Source organism: Medicago sativa, chromosome 5, assembly GCF_051527215.1.
Source record: "Medicago sativa cultivar Bolivia chromosome 5, Bolivia_mono, whole genome shotgun sequence".
Taxonomy (NCBI): domain Eukaryota; kingdom Viridiplantae; phylum Streptophyta; class Magnoliopsida; order Fabales; family Fabaceae; genus Medicago; species Medicago sativa.
Genome location: NC_140753.1, coordinates 27,002,341 through 27,018,594, shown reverse-complemented (window position 1 = coordinate 27,018,594; position 16,254 = coordinate 27,002,341). Strand labels below are relative to the sequence as shown.

At 34.0% G+C, this 16,254-nt stretch overlaps 1 protein-coding gene across 1 annotated transcript; it reads left to right on the top strand.

Annotated features, from left to right (window-relative positions):
- The first annotated feature begins 723 nt into the window (after window positions 1-723).
- On the top strand, window positions 724-4,004 carry HVA22C (HVA22 homolog C). Its single transcript, XM_085714854.1, has 5 exons — window positions 724-959; window positions 1,061-1,087; window positions 1,179-1,301; window positions 3,348-3,615; window positions 3,801-4,004. The coding sequence occupies exons 1-5, from the start codon at window positions 898-900 to the stop codon at window positions 3,867-3,869; spliced, it is 549 nt and encodes a 182-aa protein (XP_085570980.1). The 5' UTR covers window positions 724-897; the 3' UTR covers window positions 3,870-4,004.
- Window positions 4,005-16,254: the final 12,250 nt, after the last annotated feature.

The following is a 16,254-nucleotide window of genomic DNA, read 5'->3' as shown; positions in this document are numbered from 1 at the left end:
GATTTCTGTTATGGGGTTTTCGACCACAAACGGTACAGATAGGCGGCGACGGCGGATTTCCGGTCACAAACCGGTGGTGAAGGAGTGATGGAAGAAGAAGAAGAAGAAGAGTTAACGCAGAGACAGAGAGAAGGAATTGAGTGAGATTCATTGACACCTGTTGACTTAAGTTGTGGTTTAATCACAACCCTTAATATTAATCTAATGGCTGCAATTCATTCTCATCATTCTCACATAAAGAAGTCATTCTCATGTGATATGTCCCCTACACACACACACACACACACACACACACACACACACACACACACACACATATATATATATATATATATATATATATATATACATATATGTATACTTATGTATGTGTGTACATATGTATACATATCTGTATTCTGTATACACATATATGTATACATATGTATGTGTATATATATATATATGTGTGTGTGTGTGTATATATATATATATATGTGTACACACACACACATATATATGGTCCTGTTAACCGGTGCCCCTGGACACTGGTTAAGGAATCCAAAAAAGAAAAACTTGAATTAAAAGTAACACTTTTTTGACTTTTGAGAAATTGATTACACAACTTCCAATACAAAAGTTACTATATTTGTTCCCTTAACCAGTGCCTAACATTTTCCATATATACACACACACAAACCGCGTTAGTGGGTCAACATACGGTCCACGAGGTAGGAAAATAACATCATAAAAATTTCGGTGCCTCTTTTAATGTGCCCGAAATCTCTGTTCTTTTTTACTTTCTTTGTTTTCTTGCTAGTGTCACATTCTCACTCGCTCACTCACTCCCTTTTCTCTTCTCATTAGTCCCATCTTCAAACCCTTTTTCCCACTCTTCAACAAAAAATTCTGCCAAACATGGGTGCTTCTGGCAACAATTTGCTTCAAGTTCTCGCCAAAAACTTTGATGTTCTTGCTCTGTATGTTTTCTCCTTTGTATCTATGTTAAATAGCATTGATGATTTTTTTTTTTCTTTTCAAACTTTTCTATGAGTTGATTATCTTGTGTTTTTTTTTGCAGGCCTTTGGTAACCCTTGTTTATCCTTTGTAAGTATGTTATAATTTTTTTTTTAATTTTGTAGCATTATTTAATTTATGTGTGAGTTTTTTTTTGATCTATTGGTGTATTTTGTGTCAGATATGCTTCAATCAAGGCCATAGAGACCAAGAATATTGTTGATGACCAACAATGGCTCACTTATTGGGTTCTTTACTCTTTGATCACACTCTTCGAGCTCACATTTGCCAAAATTCTTGAAGTGTAAGTTTTTTATGACTAAATCTGGACTTTTTATGCTATATTGTTGCTATAATGTCTATTTGAGTGTTTTTCTTGTAGCAATTTGAGTTGGTTTTTTTAATTAACATAAAGTCTATTTTAAGGGTTTGTGGAAAAGTTAGAAAGTTTTTTTATTTTTTTTATATAGTGAAAAGTTATAAACTTTGATTTCAACACACGTGAGAAGTAATTATAATTTAAAAGATCTAGTTTTATTATAATGATATCTTTTCAAATAGGCCCAATGCCTTTTGTTTTCGTGGAAACATAGCACCGTTGACCGAAAATTAACAATTACTTCCTCCGGCTCTTATTATAAGAAGAATTTCACTTCTTGGATTAATTCAGTAATTGATGTATCTGATCTATAATATAAACCAAATAAATTAGTTATTTAACAAACCTAGAATGTGAAATTTTCGTTATAGTAGGGATCAGAGGGAGTATGTATGGCTGCTTTTAGTTTTCAAGGAAGTTTTTTTTTTTTTTTTTGTATGATAGTATTCAAGGATTTTCCTTTCATAGAGTACAGCCACTTCATATTTTGTCTGCCTGATACTAGTCTCAAACAGAACCTGCAAACTCTCAACCAAGAGAAGAATTAAAGGATAAGCCAAACAGAAGTAGCAAGAAACCTGTTTAAATGAGTGATTATGTTTAAGCCCAAATTAGTAGCCTTCACAATTGCATTAACATATCTAGTAGGTTTTGGCTAGGATAATTATGTTATTTTTTTCCATTGTTCTGCAATTGTTCCACGACCTTCAGTTATGATTAGTTTTTTTAACTTGTCATTGTACCCACAATTCATATCATAAACAAGTATTTGTACTAGTCTTCTAGGTTGGACTTTCCTAATGGGGTTAAGTCCTATCACTGGTGTTTTTGTTGAGAGTTGGATTGAGGTACTCGAATGAATACCAATAGGTGAGTGAAGTCCAAAGAGAAAAAACGTTACCTTTGCCTCCAATATCATAAAATCATTTGATTTTGCGATCTATATCACAACCTTATAGTGATCTCACCATAGTGCGATTCTTTATGTGATCTGACTTGTTCCAAGGGAGCAAGATTGCATAATCGTAAGATAACCCATTATCACATTTTTAATTCATGGCCTAAAACCATGTTCACATGGATAATCCATGACCCCAATGACTTGATCACATAGTTAACCCATCACCCAGATGCCAGGACCATCTGGATAACCCAAACCCTGTGGCTATGTTCACATAGTTTATGTATGACCTGATTCCATGATAACATAGTTCACCCATGACACGAAGTCACAATCACATAATTTACGTATTATCCTGTTACCATGATCATATGGTTTAGCCATTCCTCAATGCCATGATCACATGGTTTTGCTTTTGTCTTAAAAGGGAAAAAAGCTCTAGTAATTTGGAGTTCAGTTCAGATGACAAGTAAAGTTTGAAAAAGAATTGTTCCAGGCAGGGTTTGAACTCAAGAACTCTTAATTGATTCAACTAAAGGTCATCAACCACCTGGGTAAAGGTTACCCTAACACAATGATCACATGGGTAACATTTGACTTCAAAGATATGATCACATGCTCAGCCCTTGCTAACCCTGATCACATGGTTAATCCATGACTTTGAAACCTTGATCACATGGGTAATCCATGAACCTAATTCCATAATCGCACTGTTAACACACAGCCCTGATATCATAATCAAATGGCTAACCCAAGATTTCAATGCTATGATATGATCACATCACAGTTTACCAATTGGCTAACGCGTACTCAAGATATGTGCAAGACTTTAACTTCATTGATTCCTTACTTCATAGTTCAAGATTTGTTTTTTATTTGTGTAGATTTTAACATTTTCTTGTACATAACACCACTGCTCTTTTTTGTTGTTATTTGATACTATCTTAGCATGATTTGCGTGCTTTATTTAGTGGGAAAGAGAAATTATAAGTTAGTTTTTGTAGTACACAATTAAGTTGCTAATTTCTAGCTTCCAAGACTTTTTTGAAGTTGATAATTGCAATTTTCAGGCTTCCAATTTGGCCTTATGCAAAGTTGATACTGAGTTGTTGGTTGGTTCTTCCTCACTTTAATGGAGCAGCACATGTTTATAAACGCTATCTTAGACCATTCTACATGAACCCACAATTACCACAAATGCCGCTAATGCCAGGTACTTCGCAAATGTGGCATGTTCCACGGAAGAACATATTCAGTAAGCAAGATGATGTTCTTAGTGCTGCAGAGAGATACATGCAAGAAAATGGAACAGAAGCATTTGAAAGACTCATCACAAAGGTACACAAACATATCACCTAAATTTTTTGGTGAAGAGTATTTATTATAGTTCCGAAGTTTAAATTACTAAATTTGAAAAACTAGGATTATGCTGTTGTTTTTTTAGAAAATTGGACATAGCATATCATTAAATTATGATGTTTAATCATGTAATGTAACACTTACCTATTGTTGTTGATGTGCAGACTGACAGAGAATCTAAAGCAAGGAGGAATGGAAACTACATGATCTTTGACGATGATTATAGATATTAGTTGTTTTAACCAAGAGACATTTTATGATGTTTGTCACCTTAATTTAGTCACTTTAATAGTTCTATAATGGCTTAACTTATGAATTGACTGTAATTTCTTGAATTTTTTCAATAGACAGTGTGCGAGTTTGTTTGATGGGTCGGTTAAAATTGTACTCTGTCCAACTTAACATAGATATGCTGCAGGGTCTGCTGGTCTTTTTGACTAATCTTCTCAGCAAGTAGAATATGCTTATAAAAATTTCTCAACATGCCACAGAATGGTTACACATCAATATTACAACTTGCAGTAATGTGCATTTTTCCAACTCATGAGAAGATTAGAAGCTCTATCACAAAACACTAGACTTGGTTTTGATACATTGTTCCACACTTTGTTGTTCTTTTGTTTCCAAAGCATGACACTAATTAATTCTTGTTCCTCCTTTCCAACATTATGCATTATGGAAAACAAATTGTGACAGTATTGTTGATATCGAACATCTTGTGAATTTTGGTCTACAATTCCTTTCTTTTCCGAATGTCTTGATAGAATTATATGACGTTTTGTGCATTTTACGTGTCATATACTCCTTTTCAAGGAAAGTGCCACATCAACAAAAATCTGGCGTGTCTATCACTAATGTCTTGGGAAACATATACTCCACTCTATGCTTCACATTCTTATTACAAAAGTAAAAACTCATTTCTTGATTTAAAAAAAACTCATTTGTTATTTGGCTGTTACTCTTGCTCACACTTATACAGCCTATTAATTATTTCTTAAATGTGTAACAGCACATAAATATTTACTTTTCATTCCATTGCAGGAACCACCGCATTTACCCCCTTATACCAAAAGAAACATCTCTTTAAGTTTAAAATGCATTGAAGTTTCAGAAAAGTTTCAAGTTTAGTCTAGTTACATAATCCATGAATCCTGACACTACATCTAATGGATATAAACATGATAGCATAATGAAAGTTATATACACTTCAAATTGTATAAACTTTCTAATTTGTGTACTTTTTTACTTCCACCACCTTTTCATCTAGCTATTAGCTTATAGTTACCCTCCTTATAAATGATTTCTATTCTAGGGAGGAGAAAGACTTGTGTGGACCAGGACCACACAATTGAGTTTGATCACACATAGTTTTTTCTTTCTTTCTTTACTTTTTCCATTTTCTCTCTCTTCTCTCTTCTCTCTTCTCTCTCTTTTCTCCCATTTCTTTGGTTGTGACCACACAATGAGGTTTGGTCCCTGGTCCACACAAGTATTTTCCTACTTCTTAACTGATTGTTTAATGAAATTTCCATGTCACCCACAATGTTATATATAGAAAGTATACAATGCAACTTATAATATACGATTTGCACATTGGTGCAATAGTTGTATGTATCTTTTTATATTTTGGCCCCTCATAAAACTATGACAAACTCTATCACTAATTCCGGTTCAAATCTAAATTACCCGGTTATCAAAGAAAATTTTGTCATGTTATAAAATTAACGGCTGACGTGCTGCTTTAGTTTTATGGCCAAACGAGGTGTCTATTTTTTTTTTTTTTTTTTATCTTAGTGACATTCTTACGGTTTTAACATTCATATATTTCTTACTTTTTTTTGAGAGGATGATAATTCTTGCAGTTTTAATTATTAATTAAAAGTTTAACAAAAGCTGCAAAAATAATTCATCACCCTCACGTTGCGCGGGTCTGATTCTAGCTTTCATTATGACAGGACATCACATGGTCACCCTATGAAGGATGGAATCAGAAACTACCACCTCCGTTGCAGTTGGATGTCCATTGCGTGAATAGAGTCGGTTCAATCTTTTGCAACAATCATGTGGTCCATCATAATCCACATCTTGTTGCAAAACAATTTGGGTGTGATGATTTAAAATTTGAGAAGATGTTTGAATTCATGAAGCACATATTAAAAACTAAGGATAATCGAGGAGTATCAGGTCATAGATATCGCGAAATATACCAGAAAGAGCTCCAACTTTAGGATAACTGCAAATGTCTTGATGACTATTTTCCAATAGAGAATTTGAAATCTCAATTAAGAGTAACTCAACACACTACTGTAACTCCATAAAAAGTTTGGATTCTGAAAACCATGAAGATACCAACACTTCTGAAATGATTAATAAAAAGAAAAGATCGAGGCAAGAGAACAATGATACCGATACTTTTGAGATATTGAGGTACTACTAACTGATAATAATACTCTTTGTTTTTTTAGGTTATGAAATTAGAACTTATTGTTATTCCCTATGTTTTTTTATCAAAGAGAATAACAATAAGGAGGAGAAGTCATGACAAAAAAAATCAAAGGGAATAACAATAAGTTCTAATTTTATAACCTAAAAAAACAATAATAGTATTATTATCAGCTAGTAGTACCTCAATATTTCATGAGTTTCGGTATCGTCGTCCTCTTACCTTGGTCTTTTCTTTTTATTAGTCATTTCAGAAGTGTTGGCATCTTCATGGTTTTCACAATCCAAACTTTTTGTGGAAGTACAATAATGTTGACTTTCTCTTAATTGAGATTTCAAATTTTCTATTGGCAAATAGTTATAAAGACATTCGCAATCATCCAAAAGTTGGAGCTCTTTCTAGTATATTTCGTGATATTTACGACCTGATGCTCCGTGATTATCCTTTGTTTTTAACGTGTATTCTATGAAGTCAAACACCTCAAATTTAAAATCATCACACACAAATTGTTTTGCAACAAGATGTGGTTTATGGTGAACCACATGATTGTTGCAAAAGATTGGACTGACCCTTCTAATGCAATGGACGTCCAACTAGAGTTGAAGTAGTAATTTTTTATTCCGCCCTTCATAGGGTGACCATGTGATGTCCTGTCATAATGAAAATTAGAAAAGGATGAGTACACTGTTTCCTTCATTTTTCTATTCTCTTTGTATCTTGTGATTTTCGTGAAGAAATTGTTGTTCCAAATTGCTCGACAAATACTCTTTTTGTCGGGATGAAACTAGAAGGGGACCAACAGAGGACACAATCTCCTTAAACTTTAAAATAAATTATACCTATGTAAATATTTTTTGTGAACTTTAAATGTAATTGTATAATAGTCTTTATTTTACTCAATATATTGGGTTTAAACACCTACATTTATAGGCTTAATTGCACTAATATTTAACCAAATTCCTTAACAAAAACGAAAAAGAAAATGAGATTTTGTCTAAAAGTTACAAAAAAACCTTAAGTGAATTCCACTTTCATTAATTATTTTTTACTTTTTACGTGTCTTATTCTTTCTAAATAGAAAAAAAATCAAGAAAGATATAAATGAAGATGATAACTCTGTAGTACTTTGTTATTTCCCTTTTATGTACTCTCTGACCTCACTTTGGCTCACCTCTCCATCTTCTTCACATAGTCTCCCTTGACTGCTGCGCTTTTTACTCTCTCTCTCCATGTACTCTGTACTCTTCCTGTTAAACCACTACCTCACTTATCAATCATAGTTCATAACCCTCTCTTTTTTTCTTCAATCTAAACCCAAAATATAACCCTTTACCACAAATCTTCTTTTCTCTTAACCAAACGAACCCTTCACTCTCATTACATCAAAAATAACCTTTTAACTCTCTTAGCCACCCACAATGTCTGAGGATGAGGCTCCACTGAAAGTACCTATTGGAGGTGGAAGAAAGAAAATGAGAGCAAACAAAAATTTTGACAACTACAAGTTCAGATCACTTGAACACTTTAGTAGGTTCATTCCAATCCAAAACAAACGTATGAGAAAAGAAAAATGTTTTGATTTGAGTTTATTTTGTTTCTCTTTCATCCAAGAAGAATTACAAAAGAGAGGTTGGGAAAAATTTCACTCCAGCATCAAGTATACCAATGAATATATGGCAAGAGATTTCTACACAAATGCTTCTTCAAAGAGTAAAGATTTTCCTGAATATGAGTCTTGGGTAAGAGGGGTAAGTTTGAAATTTTCTGGGGATGCTATTAATTCTGCGTTAGGCTTGACCGCGCCACCGGAGTGTTGGGTCGAGAAAATGAGAGCTAAACCGCTGAGTGCAGAGACCTACTGTTGTAATTTTTTATTTCAAAAGTATTTTGTGTTAAGTGATTAAATTACTTACTTGGTCAAAGTGTTATGTGGCATCTCTTAACAACTATAATATTTTATGCACATGTCTTTCATGCTTAAAAGTAGCAACTGCCACTAACTCACCAAGTAACATGTCATCCTTATTTTTCTCTTTGGAAAATACAGCCATGGCTATATATTCATTCTATCAGTAACACAAGAGACAGAACAAGAAAATACAACATGTACTCCCCAAAACAGAAAATAGAAAACTTCCTTTTCTTCTCCTCCAATTTTTCTAATTCCTGAGATAAACATCTGCCTGATCAAATTATCATTCTTGCTGTTCTGTAACCTCCATAACTAGGAGAAGGACCTGTTGAATCCTGGGGAATTTGCGCACATTGAGGCGGATAAATTCCAAGGACAGTCCTCGTGACGCCTCAGGTTAATACTAACTTATTCAATTTTGTAGGTTTACTTTCTATTTGTTTTGCAGAATCTGGTTCGTTGTTATTTGAAGTTGCGGTGGCTGCGTTGTTATTTGAAGTTGCGGTTGCCGGTTATTATTTGAAGTTGCAGTGTTGCGGTTACAGTCTATGCTTCAGGTCCAACAATCTTGGAATTTATCCTTAAAATTGTGACCGCAAGTTAAGATTTGGAAAATTGGTGGAGTCTTTCTACAAGGGAGATGCAATTATATTTTGTATTGCTTGCGAATTCGATGGCTGGATACTAAGTTTTTGATTGCGAGAGATACATGTGATGGGGTGCAAGTTTCAGGATCAATAATGCAAACTGGCGAAGATGCTAAATGATTCCTCGAAACAGGTTCCTTTTGTTTGTTTTAAGTTGTTAAATATTTTTAAGTGCCATTTCATTGTTATTATTACGATAGTTTGGTAGTAATGAAGATGGACTTTTGTATGGATTTTAAATCTGTTTTCTACCATCAAAATTGCACTCTTGATCTCTTAAACTATTACTTTGAGCAAAATACGTTTGAAACAAATTATAGTGAAATAAACAGATTGAAATATTTTATTAGATGTGGAATACTTACTATATAATCTTTTGATAAAGTTTAATTTAGTGAACTATTATTTTAATCTTGGTTCTCATGAATATGTGATATTTATAGTAGGAGAATTCCTTTTTAACAATTTTTTTTTTTTTTTGTGTGTGTGTAAATGAGAACTATAATTTGAGGAATTTTGCTTTGTTGTAAAATATGAGAGTTCCTTGCATTTTATGAATTGCATTGATATAAGGCATTCTTGAAAATTTTATGATGAGTATATGATTGTAATAGATGTTTACAATTTAAACTTGGGTACTCTATTGTGCTTATTGGAAATCGGTGTTTGTTTAAAAATTCTGAAAACATTATGAACCATTTATTGAGTTATTAATCTGGTGCTTGAGCAAATTTTATTATAGATAACTTTCAGAACTCTGATTATTATAAATATGATCTCAATGTCTGTATATTTAGGAAAATGATATGTGTCATCTGATCATATTAATGTCTGCATGCATCCGTTAGTTTATAATAGCCTGTTTGATTATCAGCTAGTTTTAATTTTAACTGGAAATTAAGTGCATGCAAAAGAAAGATATGTGTGAGTCATTTTCAGTTGACATATATATGGTTTTGTAAGTGGAAAACTAATTATATATGAAGCATATTTTGCAATGATCTTGGTGGATATACTCTTAAATAAAATAACAATTGCACGAGTAGCAATGGCATCATAGAATTTACCTTCAGAATGAAGGAGCATGTCCCTGATACCCATGGTGTAGCTAATGAAAAAGCCAAGTAAGTCTTTTAAATATGCATACTACTCTTTAAAATTAAGAACGTGGTGTCTGTGTTCTAGTAGTGGAAATAGTAGCACAAATTATTATTTATCTTGTGCAAATTTTAAGATATTTTTGATATTGTTGTCACTTGAAAATCATTCAAGCAGACCTGAATAGAAATCTACCTATCCTACTCAATGTGGGGGGGTATTGTCACTTGAAAATTGTTCAAGTAGACCTGTTTGATAAATTCACACGTGGATTTAATTTCCCCTTTGTGAAAATGTTGTCGCTTAGTATTATCTAAGTAGACCTGACGAAGTATATTATGGAAGATAGTTTGATGATATATAAGATATTGGTTATATAGTGAATAAACCTTTGTATTAAAATAATACAAAGATGCCAGATTAATAGAAATCAATCCAATGAGTAAATTTATAAGTAGATTTATCTCATTGATGAAAATGTTGTCGCTTAGTGGAGAGCTAAGTATACTTGTATTAGTTTATTGTGGAATCCAAGTTTATTTTTATAAACTTGATGAAATATGAGGTTAATTGACTTAGAGACGTCTTAGTCAATATTTGTGAATTTAACGGATCCGTATATAAAACCCCTTGGGAAGAAATTTAGGGAAATGAGACTTTGCCACTCGAAAACGACAAGTAATGGGAACCCAACCTTTGTGATTGGAGATCCCATGAAGAAGGTTCAATGGGTAAAAACAAGTTACTTGTTAGTTCTGTTAGCACTAAAATAACGTTGTCTCTTTCCTATAGTGTATGATAATGGATGAGATGTGCTAAATAATATAAAATTGATGGATAAGTTGTAAAGACTTTTAATGATTACCATAAGCCCTTATGGGTGGTGTATGGTCGTAGCATACACTAGATGGAATCACCTATATGAGTGTCAAGTGGGGCCGCTTGCATGAGACCGTGGCGGGTCTCTAGAGCACTCATGAATACCAGGCACGCGCATGGCCTATTCGCGCACAACCGCGTAACAGCAAGAATTGTGGGGGTGTAGTGTGATTATAAGACCTCTAACATACAACAAATGTCTTGGGTTCCATAGCTTGCTAAACCAATTCACTGTGTGTTAAGTCTTATTAGTCTAGGACAGGTTCCATAGCTTGCTATACTGTTCCGATGCATTACATCTACTAATGTTTACTCAGGAAAATTCTTTTATTCATTCGTTTTAACTTTTGAAATATGTGGGGGATTGTTGTAATTTTTTATTTCAAAAGTATTTTGTGTTAAGTGATTAAATTACTTACTTGGTCAAAGTGTTATGTGGCATCTCTTAACAACTATAATATTTTATGCACATGTCTTTCATGCTTAAAAGTAGCAACTGCCACTAACTCACCAAGTAACATGTCATCCTTATTTTTCTCTTTGGAAAATACAGCCATGGCTATATATTCATTCTATCAGTAACACAAGAGACAGAACAAGAAAATACAACATGTACTCCCCAAAACAGAAAATAGAAAACTTCCTTTTCTTCTCCTCCAATTTTTCTAATTCCTGAGATAAACATCTGCCTGATCAAATTATCATTCTTGCTGTTCTGTAACCTCCATAACTAGGAGAAGGACCTGTTGAATCCTGGGGAATTTGCGCACATTGAGGCGGATAAATTCCAAGGACAGTCCTCGTGACGCCTCAGGTTAATACTAACTTATTCAATTTTGTAGGTTTACTTTCTATTTGTTTTGCAGAATCTGGTTCGTTGTTATTTGAAGTTGCGGTGGCTGCGTTGTTATTTGAAGTTGCGGTTGCCGGTTATTATTTGAAGTTGCAGTGTTGCGGTTACAGTCTATGCTTCAGGTCCAACACCTACGACATGCTGATAAGTTCTTTGTGTAAACCGGGGGCAATGTGGGTATCTGAAAAGGAAAATGATACACCGAAGTTTTTACGCTTTAGGGATCTTGAATTAAGAGCTAAGGCGTGGCATTGTTTTTACCATGCTAGTATAGAAGTGTGTTCAACAAATTATCCGAGACAATTGTTGGTGAAAAATGCGTTCGTTGTGTATGCTTTGTTGAATGAAAAACCGATTAATTTAGGACAACTTATTGCTGATAGCATTACTAATATTATAAATGAAGATTTGTGGTTAGGGCATTCTTCTATTATTAACTTACTTTGTGAGACAAATGGAGTATGCGACGAGGAATCTAGTGACTGCTTTATTAGTCCTGAAGTCATCAACCAATCATGGTATGATAGTGAGTGGAGGATAGATGTTAGTAGTTCAAGGCCCCAACCAGACGTGCAACCAGAATCGCCTCCATCAGACGTGCGAACAGAATCGTTTGATTTTGAAACTAATAGTTTTAAGTTTCAACAGTTTCAACCTCAACCGACTCAGCAGGCTCCCCCTCGACAAAATGTCCAACTTTTCACGATGGTGGATGAGAGCACGAGAGAACATGAGTTTCGGATGTTGCAGTTATGTGATATGCAGACTCGACATGGGTCATCAGGACAGCTCCCGAATTGGATGCATAATAGTCATGAATGGATGGGGTATCTGCAAAATTACCACAATAGAAACAAAAAGAGGATTTCGAGAGAGCAATTTTTCGACGAAAGATATGGAATTCTTCCACCAAAGCAGATGCCTCCGTTGACTTATTTTCCTCCTCCTTGTCCACAACTACCAGAACAAGACACGCAACCACCACATCAAGAGGGAGATCAAACTAGTGATTCAGGAACTGGTTTAGGAGCTTCCCAAGAGTTGAATATCAATCACAGCAGTTTCGCAGGTCCTAATCGAAGTCCTTTTTTCCCAAATAAATGAGGCTGGCGCCTCAGCTTAAAATGTTATCTTTTGTTAAAATTTTAGTTTTAATTTAGTTGCCTCTATTTTTTTATTATAGTTATAGATTATGTTGTCTTGACTTTAAAATTCTACGGTTGAATGAAATGTTCACATCCTTGATTTAATCTATGTGAAATTATAATTTTTCTATGTGGTTTGATTTTGAGCATTTGGTTTGATTGGACTATTAGTTTGTCTCCACCTCTAAGAAACTGTTACCTTGTGTTACTGATTGTTGTTTGGTTATATAGTTTACTAATAATTTTTTGTGGAATAATTTATTTTGTTTAGCATGATTGCAAAAACCTTTTATTTCTCTTTGTTAACCCAATTATGAGCTTTTGAGCGTAAACACTTGGAATTTTCTTTTTTATGTATGAACTGTCCAGACATGTGTTTTTTCTTCAGAACCTGCATTTATTCTTAACATCATTGTAGTATATGATTTTTGCCATCATATTCTTCATGTTACAATCACATAATTTACCTATTATCTTGATACCGTAATCATATGGTTTAGCCATGACGTCAATGCGATGATCACAGGATTTTCATCTGTCACGATCACTTAGTTAATCGATGACCCTGGCACCATGGTTTTGTTTTTGTCTTAACCCTTTGATTCGTAGGGACATTAATGGCCAGAGTAATCCGTAGTTTGGTTCACATGACAAATAAAGTTTGACCAAGGATTGTTCCAGGATTCGAACTCGAGATCTCTTAATTGATTCGTCTTTAATTGAAGGTCATCACCCACTTGGTTATGCTAACACCATGATCACATGCATAACATTTGACTTCAAAGATATGATCACATGCTCAGCCCTTGCAATACCATGATCACATGGTTAATCCTTGACTTTGAAACCTTGATCACATGAATAATCCTTGAACCCAATTCCACAATCACATTGTTAACACACAACCCTGATATCGTAATCATATGGCTAACCCAAGATTTCAATGGTATGATATGATCACCATTTACCAATTGGCGTCCAATTTGGCCTTATGCAAAGCTGATACTGAGTTGTTGGTAGGTTCTTCCTCACTGAAATGGAGCAGCACATGTTTATAGACACTATTTTAGACCATTCACTTTAATGGAACTTCGCAAATGTGGTATGTTCCACGGAAGAATATATTTAGTAAGAAAAATGATGTTATTAGTGCTGCAGAGAGATGCATGCAAGAACATGGAACAGAAGCATTCGAAAGACTCACCAGCAAGGTGCACAAACATCGCCTATTTTTTTTGGCAGACTGACAGAGAAGCTAATGCAAGGAGGAATGGAAACTACATGATCTTTGATGATGATTATAGATATTAACTGTTTTAACCAAGAGACATTTTATGATGTTTTTTCACCTTAATTTAGTCACTTTAATGGTTCTATAATGCTTAACTTATTAAAATTGTACTCTTTTCAATTTAACAAACATAAATATGCTGCAGGGTCTGCTGGACTTTTTGACTAATTTTTTGAATATTGGAAATACAAAAGACTAGAATGTTAGGTGATGTTAAGTGAGTGTTTGTTTGGTTGAATACTTGAATATAATCTTCTCAGCAAGTCGAATATGCTTATAAAAAAGTACCAACATGCCACAAAGAATGGTTACACATCAATACTTGTACTTGGTATTCGCACTAAGGTAACAGATGGCGGGTATCGATGTATAAACTGGTGATCATCAGGGACTCATAGACGATGTTGTAGGAATCCTAGGCCTAGTGACCATTGGAGTCGCTCCAGATGTGTTAACAATCGTGTGTTCAAACGCAACTGCGACAATGGATGGGTTTGCGTTGAAACGGGGAAAACCACGGATCTGTGTTGGGTGGTGATGGTTGCGGAGGTGGTTACGGGTGCTGATGGTTGCGGTGGTGGTTACCGGTGGCAGGAAGTTCTTTCTCTACTCTTTATTGAAATCTTATATGGGAAACAAATGCTTGATGGCCTGAGTCAAATTCATGACTGGATGAATGTATTTGTTTCAAAGTGAAGAGGAGTACTTGTTTGCGAAGAGAAGTAGTTGTTTGTGAGGTAGGAGTAGTTGTCAACCCTTGTAACCTAAAACTAAACCAAATACATATTATTATGAGAAATGATGATATGTGGACAAACATTTTGTGACATTACTTTTTCTTTCTTTTTCTCTCTATTATTTTCGACCAATAAAAAAGAGAAAAATAAGGTTGTGATAATAGTTGTCATCAAATCGTTGTACATATATCATTACTCTATTGTTATTGTTACAAAACATAAAGAAAAAACTAAATACACCAATGCTAGTTATAGCGAAAATGTGAACAGGAAGAAATCACGATACTATTTTAACAAAAGTCATGGCCCATCTCTATGTATCATACAACCCACGTATTACATCAGGCGGAACATTCAACATTCAACAGATTGAAACAATTTGTGATGATTTCGGGACGTTTTTTCTTGGGATAAATAACACCCATCAACTAAATATTATATCTGGAATGCTCACAGCTCACGCCTTACCTTCACAGTACCACGCACCATACTATACTACGAGAAGTACTTGTCTGCGAGCAATTCTTGTGTGGTCACAACCACAAATATATTTGGTTTAGACACACATACAATGTAAATAAGTAAAAAGAGAAAAAAAAATTAATTTATTGTTATTATTATTGAAAACATTGGTTAATGTGTATGGTTGTGTGTACCTAAATGATTTGGATTTGTGTTCGTGACTATATTAGAATTTCCCCTTGCTTGCTTGGAGAAAAAACCCAAATTTTAAAGGTTTAGGCACAAGAATATAATTGATGTTTTTTTAAAGATAAAATAGTTTAATGATGTTAAATTATGTGACTAATTTAAGAGAAATAATATTTGAACAATCATTTCTTGACAACTTTTGTGATATCTTTCTCTCTCATACTCACATTATGTTTTTATTTGATCTCTCTATTGCTTTGGTTTTTGTGTCAATACTTCATTTTCTTTATAAAATTTTGATTGTCTAAAAAATTATCATATAAATATAAATAGATGTTCAAATAACCCAACTCCTAGTTTAATTATCAATAAAATTTCTTGTATGCTCATGTAATTTTATTTGTATACTCCCTCCGTTCCGGAATATCTGAGCCAGTTTGGTTTTTCACACAGATTAAGAAAAATGTATAAATAAAGGGGAAAGTGGAATATATTGAATTGAGAATGATGAAAGTAGTATTAATTAGAGTTATATTGTAGTGGGAATGATGAAAGTTGTATTGAAAATTGAAATGACTCAGTTATTTTTGGACACTTTTTTTTAGTAAATGGGTCAGATATTCCGAGACGGAAACGGTATATGTTTATACAAGACTACATCACTGTACTACTATACTAAACTTGACTTTCTCTTGAATGCCGCGCTTTTTACTTTCTCTTTCTCACCAGACAGACTCTCACCAAACCTCATCCACACAATTTGATAACCCTCTTTTATTCCATCTAAATCACACGAACCAAAAACAAAAAACCTTTACCACAAAACTTCAACTTCTTCTTCTCCTCCTCTCTAAAGCCAAACTAACCCTTCACTCACATTACCTCAAAAAATAACCTTTTCACTCCTTTACCCACCCACAATGTCTAATGAGGAGTTACCAACTAGTGAAGAAAGAAAGAAA

Coding starts and splice junctions, on each gene's coding strand:
- HVA22C (XM_085714854.1), top strand. CDS start 898: ATGGGTGCTTCTGGCAACAATTTGCTTCAAGTTCTCGCCAAAAACTTT. Junction 1,088..1,178: donor GTAACCCTTGTTTATCCTTT/GTAAGTATGTTA, acceptor ATTTTGTGTCAG/ATATGCTTCAATCAAGGCCA. Junction 3,616..3,800: donor TTGAAAGACTCATCACAAAG/GTACACAAACAT, acceptor GTTGATGTGCAG/ACTGACAGAGAATCTAAAGC.